Source organism: Vulpes lagopus, chromosome 5 (assembly GCF_018345385.1).
Source record: "Vulpes lagopus strain Blue_001 chromosome 5, ASM1834538v1, whole genome shotgun sequence".
Lineage (NCBI taxonomy): Eukaryota > Metazoa > Chordata > Mammalia > Carnivora > Canidae > Vulpes > Vulpes lagopus.
Genome location: NC_054828.1, coordinates 4,042,757 through 4,055,661, shown reverse-complemented (window position 1 = coordinate 4,055,661; position 12,905 = coordinate 4,042,757). Strand labels below are relative to the sequence as shown.

At 41.9% G+C, this 12,905-nt stretch overlaps 1 protein-coding gene across 1 annotated transcript in view; it reads left to right on the top strand.

Moving 5' to 3' along the window:
- Nucleotides 1-4,134, top strand: part of ATXN10 (ataxin 10) — a 162,844-nt gene extending 158,710 nt beyond the window's left edge. The window contains exons 11-12 of the mRNA XM_041754541.1: nt 3,174-3,361; nt 3,810-4,134. Coding sequence (XP_041610475.1) covers nt 3,174-3,361; nt 3,810-3,812 — 191 coding nt within the window. The 3' untranslated portion in view covers nt 3,813-4,134. The remainder of the gene's footprint in view (nt 1-3,173; nt 3,362-3,809) is intronic.
- The last annotated feature ends 8,771 nt before the right edge of the window (nt 4,135-12,905 follow it).

The window sequence follows — 12,905 nt, the reverse complement described above, 5'->3', positions numbered from 1 at the left end:
TGTCGGGAATCTTCACCACTCTTATTCTCTCCTCTGCGCTCCTCTCTCCCTAGGTATAAATGGGGGCGTGTAGGGTAGGCGCGTTTTAGTTTCCCAACACTGTAAACGGTGAAGTGCTACAAAGCTACCATGGCAGGGCTTTTACAAAGTGTGTCGGTTGCCTCCCCACAATGGGCGTGATTGAGATCTCCCCTCTCGTCTGCACTACGAGAATCCTCCTGGGGTCTGTTGTCATGGACCCTTTATTGACACTGTGCATGTGCATGTTTCTTGCCTGGGTTGCATTTATATTGGTTTACTTTCATCTAATCCTTCTACCCTGCAAAGCCCTGAGTCAGGAAAACACCCCGAGAACAAGAAGGACCCAGTGCAGGTCAGTGCAGTGTCACCACGGCCCCACCCACGTGGTGAGTGGGAAATAGCATTCACTGGATCAGACGTCCAGCAAACCTTGCCCAGCACCATGCTTGGAACCAGTCGGTGACCCAAGACCTCACACTTGCTCAGGAGGAGTTCAAGGGGTGTTTGGGTGGACAGATAGAAACAGTCACAGCTCACGTGGTGTCCACAGCCCACGCTGTGTCAGGAGCCAGACTGGGTGCTAGGGCTACAGAGATGAATTCGGTGTGGCTCCCGCCCTCACGGTGCTCACAGACAGGTGAGTGCATTCCAGCAGGCAGTCCAGTTCTCGGCTGGCGGAGGATGCTCTGCAAACACGCAGTGGGCACCCCTGACTTAAACCACTCGGAGGCAGTGCCTGGCGTGGCAATGTTGCCAGAGCCCAGATGGAAAGGCCCCCTGCAGAGAGGTGCACTGTGACCATTGGACGGGGGTCTCGTTTGCCCTGCAGTAGAGTTTGATCACTGAAGCCCTGGATGCTGGTTCATTCTCCAGAGACCCTCTGCCTTTCATCCGGTGGCCTCAAGGCTGGCCGTTACAGAGCCAGCACCCCCTCCATTTCCAGGCGCGCTCAGGGTGGATATGGAATTTTGGATTTCCTGTTGTCAGTACATTTCAGTGAATCACCAAGAAGCTTTAGAAGGAAGTGCTTTGCCCTCTCAGTAGCATTTGGGAAATTGTACACATGAGCTAAAATTCCTCAGTTGTATGGATTTTCTTGCCTCAGTTTCCCCTTCAGTTGTTTGCTCCTTCAGCAGGTCTCCTGACACTGCCTCCCCCTTTTCGTACAAAAAGTGAGGAAATGAATTTGTAAAATGAGGTCATTCTGGATGAGAAATTACTTGCAGCAAACGATTCATGGTTCAGAAATTCATTTAACACGTTAGAAGTCTTTCTCATCCAGGATCCTCATTTTTATTCTCTATGCCGGTGTATTATTGTAGGGGTCCCACGATTGTGGAAAAGGGGGGGACAGTCACATGTAGGCTTTGTGCATTTGAGTATTTATATGGTTTTAGCTCCAGAAAGAAAAACAGCTCTTATAAAGGGTACTGGAGGCTTTATCATCGAACGATGATGGATAAATGGCAGAAGGACATTCTCCCACCAAAGCGGGACAGCTAATTATAGAATCAGCATCAGCTGGGCATCAGCAGTTCCTATTCTGTGCCATCTGGAACAGGTTAGTCACTTTATACTCACAAGTGGTTTGGATGACAAACCTCCAGAGACCAGCGGGTCACTCACTCAGCAAACATCTGCTCATCCTTTTCTCAGTGCCGCCCGCAGCCCCGCCAGGAGGAGCCCAGAGAGGCAGGGCCGGCTTGGACCGTCTGTGATCAGGGGAGCACAGAGGTCCTGTCAGAGTTGTGAACCGGTGCAGGTGATGGAAGGACCAGGAGGGAGCAAACTTTTAAAACCCCAGAAGATACGTCCTGACCAGAAAACTGCCGTGTTTTCTGTATCTCACTTGTCTGACTTTAGTGGACAGGCTCATTTTTTTATTGTTTTGCTTTGAGGTTACTGAACTAGGGAAACAGTTTGATTTCACATCCTTTCTCAGACACTCCGAGAAAGAGCCATAGGCGTAATGCACACTGAAGCCTTTCTCTATGGCTTCCTGCGTCCAGCTGAGGGACTGAGAAATGTCTCAGCCCCCGGCCTCACGGCTGTGCTGGAAGCTAGAACAGGGCCAGAAGCAAGGACCCTTCAGGCTCATGAGCCTGATACATTCTGGAAGCACAGATGCCCCCCATCCTGACATCAGAAATGCCTGCATGGGAAACATCTGGCAATCAGGGGAAAAGGTTTGTTTTTCTTGCCAACTTCCATCCGACTGTGGGCAGAGAGGCCTTTCTTCATTGGAGAACGTGTTCACTGTCCCCTGAGTGTTTTGTTGTTCTCTCCGGATCAACAGAGGGAGGCAGGCCCACTGTTCTTGGCATCTCTGACGCCTCCCTGGTTCCAATGCTGGAGACTGGTTGGTACCTCTGGCAGTTTCTATACAATCTTACAGAACGACATAACGCAGCAGCTTAATGCCTCCCTGAGATTTACACAGTTCTTGGTAACCAAATAAAAGACTTATCAGTAAATAATACTGCGATTCTGCCTTCGTGGACCGTCTTCTGTCTGCTGTGAGGGATGCTGTGCAGAATATGCAAAATTAGGGCGGGGGCACAGCAAGGCCAGAATGACAAGACGCTTGAGAGCACAAGTATTCAAACTAAGTACAGCAAATCCTTCAGAGGTTTTCTAGCTTCATCTTTAAAATGCAGTGGAATGAGGGAAATTCCATGATGACTCCTAGGAAACAGTTCTTATTTATAACTGAGCTTGCTTTAAACAAGATGAGTCTCTTGTCTGCTTCTAACTTGGCATCTTTGTGACTAATGCTGTCGTGCTCTTATTCTTATCCTGGTAGCTCAATAACATGGTTAACATATGTACGCGCACACCCACGTGTGATCATACACTTCAGATGTGGCTGCTCCAAGCCTTTGCTTCCTTGCTCATTCATTGAACAAATCCTGCTTAAGTACATCTGTGTGCTGGACATCACACACACATGCACACACACACACGCATGGGACATACATGTACAATGTGTGTGCTACATCCTTTTAATTACTTCTTTGGTTACATATTCTGAGCACATCCCCAGAAAGAATTTGCTCACTGTTATCCTGTTCCTCCCCTCCCTTCCCAATAACGCTCATGTAAACTTCTGAAACAGGAAAGTATGTTGGCAGATTCCTTTACTCCGCCTCCAGTTCTGACCCAGTGGGTGGTGTACGCCATCCGAAACCTTACTGAAGATAACAGTCAAAACCAAGATCTGATCGCAAAGATGGAGGAGCAGGGGCTGGCGGATGCATCCCTACTTAAAAAGATGGGTTTTGAAGTTGAGAAGAGGGGTGACAAGCTGATTCTGAAACCTACCAGTGACCCACCTCCACTGGTGAGTGCCACAACGAGCCACCGCACCCTCCCGGTCCCATCTCCCTGTTAACCTCAGCCCGTGACTGGGTTTCTTCCTGTGAGAACACAGATGGGAGCACTTTTGCCTTCTAAAATGGCCAAGAAAGCCCTAAAGTTAATTGCAGATGATTTTGTTCAAGCTTTATGCTGCCATTGTCTTAAAAGTTCAAACTCATTTTAGGGGAGAAATATAAAAATCATATCAAAATTTTTACAGAGTCAGAAGTTTCTGATGGGAATTAGATTTTCCTGGAGAGATAGCTAATGTTGGCTACTATGAAAAGAAGAAGCTCTCTATATAATACTAAATGAGTTGTTTCAAGGTTTCTCTCTCAGCTTTTGACCAAAATTTGCTGTTTTTTTTTTTCCTCCCCTGACTCTTATAAATAGATGTTATATTTGCAATTTTGTTTCTTTTTCCTATTTAGTGAATGAACTCTCCATCAAAATACCTGAATTTTTGAGATCTGTTTCATGGATTTTTCGTCTTCTGCAGTATGTGAAATTGCAAGTGTTTGAAGATTTATTACGTGCAAATTCAGGAACACATGAGTCCTTTAGATAATAGAGTTTAACGTGGATAAGCTTGAAAGTGAAAGTACATGAATATTCCATTGTTTCTTTGCTTTAGAAACTGTCTGGTTTGCCTTTGTCCCCATGGATACAGTGTGTATTTAAGTAATATATTGTACTTACTGTGGCAGCAGATAATAAATTCTTCTCTTGGAGGGTGCATCCCTTATTTGGCAAAGACTGGGGCATTTGCTTGGATTCCATTTGTTCCTTCAGATGGCGAATCAGCCTGATTCCTTTTCTTCTCTGCTCGTTGGATTTTCTGAACTCTGGCAGGCAGTTGAAGTAGTTTCTCACTGTGATTAATTCTAGCAATCTCTTTTCACCCTTTCTGCCTTTCCAAAACATTGACAAGACTCATTTCCAGCTAATTAATTCGAGAGATGCTGAAGAATAGAGAAGCTTGCTCTTCATTTTAGGGACTGGGCTATGCTGTCACTGAGCCCGTTCCCTTTAGAAGGTTGCAGGGAGTGAGTGGGGAGAGCGTGTGGGCCATTAACTCTTCTCTTTCCAAATCACCCGGGCAGAGATCTCCCGGACCCATTGTGTCCCCAGAGAGATGCCCGCATTTTACCCACTTTCGTGTGTCTGAAAGGGGTCTCTGTGCGCAGGCCCACAGGATTAAAGAACATCCATGTCTTGTTCTGTTTCAAAGGCACAGTCTCCTAGAGTATACCACTCCAGCTTCGGCCACGGCTCCCACTTTCTGGAGTTGAAAAAGTAGCTTTGGGGATCAGGAGCAAATTTGACCTATATCTTTCTATTTCTGTCTGTCTCTTTCTATATATATATGTGTGTATGTATATGTATATGAGTGTGTGTGTGTGTGTGTGTGTGTGTGTGTATACACACACACATTAGAGCTGGAGCTGGATTAAATGAGTATTGAAATCTTAGCTCATTGATAAAGCCGACAAAAGCTCTAGAAGGGGGGTCACATATGAACACTCTTGAACAACCAGTTACTATAAACTCTCTAGAGATTTTGCACAGTTCCTGTTGAACCTTCCAAAATAAAAACAACAAAGACACAGCCAGGAGTTCTACAGAAATACTGATTGTTCCAGAGTAAAGTGCATCTAAGTTTTTTTGTAGCCATACTTAACTTGCTTTGTAAAAACGGCTGAAGCATGTTCACAGTGAAATAAAAGTTGTCCCACGTGCTAATGTATTCTCTATTTCTGAAGAAACATCAACTTCTAGAATTATGGTGACCTATAAATAAAAGTTTCTTCTCTCATTTATGGCATTCCATCGGTAGAGAAACCTTTGCAAAATTTAAAATGCACAAAAAAGTCATTCTTTTCTGGGACACAAAGAGTTAACATCCTGTTCTCTAAGTAGAGGCCCGCCAAAGGGAAAAAAAACAGTGGGAGTCCCTTTTTCCTTTTAACAAGTTTGCAATAGACACTTCTTTTTCTTCTTCTCTCAATGGATGTATGCACACCAGTGGAATCAAACAAACATGTCGGTATAAGCCATATAATAACAAACACTAATAAACAAAAGGAAACCTTGTGTGGGAACACAGAAAGGGGTAATGGCTGTGTGTTTTCTAACTAGGAAATGTGGGGATTGCATAGTGAAAACATGCTGACGGCGGCATTGTGGCTGCTTGGATGCCCTGGATGGTTAATCCTCCGGCACAGCCAACAGCTTCCCTGTCCTCTACCCAGGACTTGGCGATTCTGAGAGCCTCCTTTTCCATCCTTGCTGCGGAGGATTAAATCACCATCTCAATCAGTCATTTAGAAGAAGAAGAAAGGAAGGCAGGCCAGCTTTACAGCATTTGTAAAGGGACAGAATGGTCACAGCAAGTTTTGTGACCATATTATTGCTTCCAAGAGCAAACTAACAAAGCTGTTCAATTTTTTAGCCTGTTTCATTACAAAAGAAAGCAGGGGAAAGCTTTTCTGCCTGATACTGAATCCCAAGTATTTGCAGAATGATTTTGATTAATGCATTCATTAGCAATGGAGATTAACATTTCAAAAATACTTTCACAGTTTTAGTAATATGCTATTATTATAATTTGTCCATATTTTATATATGTGTATATGTCCATATTAATACACCTCGTAGGGTTGTTTGTGAGTTTTTTTTTAGAAGCTGATACTGCTTACATTTCTGTTCAGTAACTTTTGAATCTGGCCACAGAGCTTGGAAACTACTAAAAGATGTCCATTTTGCAAAATGGGAGATAGAGAAATGACCAAATGTGATCATTGGGACTAAATTAGTAATTTTTAAATCAAAAATTAACATTATATATATAATCTCTTTGCCCTTTATCTACTACTACATGAATACCCTGTTCTTTTACCAACACTTGGGATTTAAATGTTATTTAACTGTCACCACTATCCTTTCATTTCCATCCTTGAATGAATAAACAAAGACATTGTAATAGAAATGTCAGTCTCTGCAGGAGGAAGACTTTAAAATACATGTTCCATCATCAGTAAGTTCTCCACATAAAGGAACCGATTTCTACATGAGAGTCAGTAAAATTAAGATAGAATTGCAAAATGCAGAGAAGTTGAGGAAGAACCCTAACACTGAAAATCTGATACAAATCCAGCCCTTTGGAAGGTGGGTGGAGGAAAGGGCACTTTGGGCGCTGTCCACGGTCCTGATAATTTCAGCCACAGTGGCCTGTATATGAAAGATCGATTAAAAACCTTGTTTTCAAAATTCACATTTTTTCCCTTGTGTTTGTATGATATAATATCTGTTTTCCTCTTCCCTATAAATTTTATATACTTTTAAGTCAAATTGTGTTTCGGTGATACTGTATGAGTTTGATTTACCATCTATAATATATATGAATTTTAAAGGTAAGTTTTTTCTGTAAATAGTAGTTAAGTATTACCTCGTTCATCAGACATTGCTCACCACAACCAGTTATGTCAGTGGAAATGACTTTTTGAAAGTTTTGATAATCCTTTAATGTTTCTTTAATTAAAGCCTTCGATTAGAAGCATTAGGTTAAATGTTTCTTTTTGTTCAAACAACATCATATATGTTCTTCATTTATGCACAGTTGTGTCATGCTCATTGTACATCAGTGAGAACTTAGGTGAAGTTTTATAGCACCAGTGTAATTGTGGCCCCTGCTGTGTAAAGCACAGTGGTCGAAAGGCATAAACGGAAGTGAGTAAGTGGGTCACCGGTCCCCATTTTTCCCCCACGTAACTCAGGGCAGACTCCATAAGCTCTGTGCCTCCATTTCCTCACCACTAAAATGGGGTTTATGGTACCACCAACCCATAGGAATGTCTGAGTTACCCTTTTAATGAAAGCACTGACAGTACCTGTTGTGTGGTGAGCATTCATTGCTGCCAAGTACTCTTCTTGCTGGGAGTGGCCTTTCACACATTCACCATGAGTATATCTGTTGGAAGCACATGGAAACCGCACCTTCCATCCTGCTGTCCCCATCTCCATCAGTGCTGGAGCACAGGAGGTGCTCACCAAATGTATTTTATTTCTTTAGAAGATACTTATGTAATGCCTTCTGTGTACCAGGCAGTATTCTCAACACTTTGAAAATATTAATCATGTAATATTCAGAGCAATGATACAGTATGTTCTAGTATAATCCCATTTCATGGATGAGGAAGTTGAGTTGCAAGGGTTAATACCGAGGGCCACACAGCAATAAATGCTTAATGATTAATTGTTGTAGTTAATTAGAAGGGAATGAGTGAGGAGGAAAATATGGCTTCTTTCCCAGAAGCATGGGAAGTACATATAGCAGAAATGCCTGGACTGTGGCTCAGGACGTAAGGCAAGGAGAGCTACATGGGAAGAATGTGGGCTTTAAAAACAACAACAACAACAACAACAACGAAAACACCTGGGTTTAAATCTCAACTCCACATATTGTCAGCTGTGTGGTCTTGAGCAAGATGCTTCACTTCTCAGAGCCTGTCTCCTCAAGCAGAGTACCAGGCAGGCCCTGCGAGTACAGCAGTAAAGAAGGCAGACACGGTCTGGGCTCTTGTGAAGTTTATGTTCTGATGAGAATGACAAAATTAACAAGTAAACGGTTCTCAACCCGCAATTAGAAGCAACTTCCAAAACTTACCCTTCCTGGACCACACCACTGCTAATCCCATCCTTATTTGGGACAGAACCCCAAGCATTGAGCATCATGTTCTAAAAGCTCCACAGGTGAGCCAGGTGTACCCAAGAGATACAAAGATAGTAAGAAACAGCCTTGTTTCTTACAAGAACGAGGGCATCTGTGAAGAAAACAAAGTGATAATACAGGTGGTAAGCATCCTTTCTGAGATGGCCACGTCTGACCTGTGCAGAGAGCTGGCGCAGAGCATTCACAATGAGACCGTGCCAAGCACAAAAGCTAAGGTGGCAAGCTTCACGTGGTCAGCGGCCAGGAGGGTGGCCAGTGGGGCCAATGCCTGGTGAACCAGGGAAAGGTTACACGAGGGAGACTTGGTCAGAGAGGTAAGCAGGAGTTCGATCATGCAGCATCTTCAGAGCCAAGGGGAAACTTGAATCTTACTTGAAGTGTGTTGGGAAGGTACCAAGTGTCATTCAACATAGGAATGAGAAGACCCACTTCATGTTCTTCAGTGACCACTCTTGCTGCTGTGTGGAAAATGAATTGCAGTGGAAAAAGAGGCAGAATTTATGGGGCTACTGATGACGGTGATTTAGACACGCATGGGTCAGTGGCTGTGGAGAGACAGGTTTATATTTGATGTTTGTGTTGGAATTCATAGGGCTTGCTGATGGATTGTAGAGGATGGGCTAACTGAAGTAAAGAAGAATAACGTTAAAATTTTGTTCAGCAACTAGGTAGATGATGTTCACCGAAGGGAGAAAGTTTGATTTGAAGGGGCGAAGAGAATCGAGATTCTCTTTGGAGCAAATTAAGTTTGAGATGCCTTTGAGACCTCCCAATGGAAATGACTTTAAAAAGTAATTGGGTTTACAAGACTATAGCTCAGAAGACAGATCAGTGCTGGAAATAGATGGTTGGAGACCTGTAGATGGTATTTGAAGCCATATGGAGATAAATGAGATTGTCTAATGCAGGAGTGTGTATAGAGAAGGGGGCCTACTACAACATGTAACCCACATTTTAAGCCTACATATAATCCTACACCTAACATAGCTTAAGATAAATGCTAAAAAAAAAAAAAAAAAAAAAATCTCAAAGAGTTTCTGTGGCTGCATCATCACAATGTTCCATAATGGACTTAACCATTCTCTTATTATTAGACATTTTTTATTCTGTTTCAGAGCATTATAAATGCTATTGTGAAGATCTTGGTGCATGGAGCTTTATTTGCGTTTTTGGGTACATGCTATGGGAGGTCGGGGAAGGACAATAAGGTTAGGGGGCTAAAGAAGATTTTCTTGGAGAATTATGTATATTAGAAAAGGGAGGGCACTTCCAAATCCATGATGGTTCTGACCAACCTCCTTGTAAAAAGCAGGCTAAAATATTTTTAAACTACTCTTTGAAGGTACCAGATTGCTAACGAGACACAGTGGAAAATTACAAGGCCAGGACCCTGGAATAGACAGAGGCTAGGAGATAAGCCTGGGGTCTGGGCTGCTTTTTCCTCTAGAGGTATTTGACATTTCAGAGAGAGAAGCAAAGAGGCTAAGTGGCTGAGTGGTATTAATCACAGGCTCCAGGAGCAAAGGTGATGGGAAATATTGTGTGGTAAACCTGTTTCTTTATATTGGTACCCCAAAGGGCTATATCAGAAGAGTTCTAGAGAATCAGAAATAACTCAGGGACTACACTCAAATATTTTCAGCCCCAGAAATTGAATTTCAGTAACCTGGTGTGATGTGCCATCAGGCATCCTGGATTACTGCTGTCCCAGGTACCTGGCAACAAAAATCTTCTTTGGGAAAAGATAATCACCTTAGGTCTCAAGTTATTGGTATAACTTTCCATATGTATTTTCTGGCACTCAATCAAAAATAATATGAGGTGACAAGACAACATGATATGAAAATTAAGAGAAAGCATAACTAATAGAAATAAACACAGAAGGGCTCCAGATAACAGAGTTACCAAATTTAAAACAACCTTGTTCAATATGTTTAAAGAGACAGAAGATTGAAGATTGACATTGAACATGTCAGCAAAGAAGGACACAATATGAAAGGGAATCATGAAAATTCATGAACCAGAGAAAATATAACCAAAATTAAGAAATGGGTAGTTGATTTTAGCCACAAAGGAGAGAAATGATAAATGGAAGACTGACCTGTTGAAAATATTCAAAATGAACCACTAAAAGACAAAATGATGGAAAATTCAGAAGATGGGATAAGAGACATGAGATACAGTGACAAGGTCTAATGTCCATATTTACAGTCTAAGAAGGAGGATAGGTGTTTTACTTTTTAGTAATAACACTTGAATGTCAAAACTAAAACTTAGGCTTGAAATATCACCAAGGGGACAGTAGGAAGAGAAAGTGTTCATGTGAACACCACTTAGATGGCTGATTCTTCGTAAGTGGTGATTGCATCTGTCTCCCTCCCTCCCAGCGCCTCCCTCCTCCCCCCTTCCCTTTACAGCAGCCATCAGCTGCTCCCAACCACTGTTTAGTGATGGCCACTTGTGGATGTTCTTGCCCAGTCTGCACAAAGGGTTGGAGTCGTCATATGGTTAGCATACTGTGGTCTGCCCTCACTTTTTTTTTTAATATTTTATTTATTTATGCATGAGAGACAGAGACAGGCAGAGACACAGGCAGAGGGAGAAGCAGGCTCCACGCAGGGAGCCTGATGTGGGACTCGATCCCGGATCTCCAGGATCACGCCCCGGGCCAGAAGTGGTGCTAAACCACTGCGCCACCGGGGCTTCCCTGGTCTGCCCTCTCTTAATGATAAAATAAGCAGGCCAAAAGAATCCATAAGTATTAAGTTTAAAAAAAAAAAGAATATTAAGTTTAGATCAATGCAATTAGTAGGTTGACCCTATCTGCTATCTGTAGAACGTTGTACCCAACAACTGCAGAGAACACATACTTTCAAAGTATATGTGGAACCACTTAGCAAATCTGTCGTTTTGCTGTGCCATAAGACAAATACCAACAAATGTCAAAGGGTTAAAATCATACATAGCATGTTCTGACCCTAGGACAGTTAAGCTACCTATTAAAAAAACTAGAAAATTCCCACAATTTTACAAACTAAACAGTATATTTCGCAAATACCTAAGGGTCAAAACCAAAAAATGAAAATTAGAAAATAGTTTTAAGTGAACATTAATGAAAATGCTAACATACAGGGGTGCCTGGGTGGCTTAGTTAAGCATCCGAGTCTTGATCTCAGGTCATGATCTTGGAGTTGTGGGATCGAGCCCCGCCCTGGGCTCTGCCCTCAATGTGAAGTCTGTTGGAGATTTTCCCTCTCTCTCTAAAGTAAGTCTTTAAAAAAAATACTATATACAAAGTTTGTGGACCGTAGCTAAAGCTACTCTTGGTTGGAGATTTATTACCTTAATGCACATGTGAGAAAAGAAGACAAAATCAATCACCTAAATGCCCTTAAGTAGTATGAACATAAATGCACAATTAAAGGGGAAAAAATAAGTAATAGATAGAAGAGCTGAACATAAATAGGAAACTACTACAATTTTAAAAATTAAGAAAAAATCATACAGGAAAGATAAAGCCAAGAATTGGTTCTTTAAAAAAAAAAAAAAAAGCATTAGGGATCCCTGGGTGGCGCAGTGGTTTAGCGCCTGCCTTTGGTCCAGGGCGCGATCCTGGAGACCCGGGATCGAATCCCACATCGGGCTCCCGGTGCATGGAGCCTGCTTCTCCCTCTGCCTGTGTCTCTGCCTCTCTCTCTCTCTCTCTCTCTCTCTCTCTCTCTCTCTCTCTCTGTGACTATCATAAATAAATAAAAATTAAAAAAAAAAGTTTTAAAAAAAAACATTAAATTGATAAACGAATAATGGGCACCCGGGAGGTCATTATCAGTTTATGATACATTATCAGTTTCAATGTCCACTGAAAGTTTGTAGAAGAATATTATGAATACTTTATGCTAATAAATTTGAACTTACATATGACATGAACAAATTCCTTTTTTAAAACAATGAAAAATGTCTTACAATATTTTAAATATTTAATCTTTAAAACTTGTACAGAGAGAACTCCAGGCTCACATGGCTTCAGTAACAAATTCAACCAAAATTTTAGGAAGAAACACTGCCAGTCACACACAGACTTTTCTAGAAAAAGAGGGAACACTTCACAATTCACTTTGTGAGGGCAGCATAACCTTGATATCAACACCTGAAAAGTTTATTAGAAGAAAGGAAAAGTCCAATCTTATGCATGAACACGGATGGATCCAGGGAGCCTCAACACATATTAACAAACTGTGTATATTAGGGGTGCAAGATTGGTGTACATTTTTTTAGATGTCAATAAACATCACTATTGTATAAACAGATTGAAATCATGATATTAATAAAAAACAGTATACGAGGATACTGTGATAAAGAGTATCTACAAAAACTCCTATAGCAAATACACTTTATGAAGAAATGTTGAAATTTTTCCTTGGGATATTTAGAATAAGGCAACATTAGTCACAATTCACTTATTTTCATCCTTATATTAGATGAAATAGCCAATGAGATTCACCCAAAAAAAGGAGATGGAAGGGTAATAATTGGGAAAGACCTTAAGCAGACGATAGAATGGTTTGTACAGCTGGTGCAGGAAGGGTCTGTGCCTAAAATGTTAGAATGATTCATGAGTATAGCAAGGTTACAGAATACAAGGTTAATATATAAAGGTTCGTCGAGGAACGCCTGGGGGGCTCAGTGGTTGAGCATCTGCCTTCAGCTCAGTGCAGGATCCCAGGGTCCCGGGATCAAGTTCCATATCGCTCCTTGCATGGAGCCTGCTTCCCCTGTCTCTGCCTCTCTCTGTGTC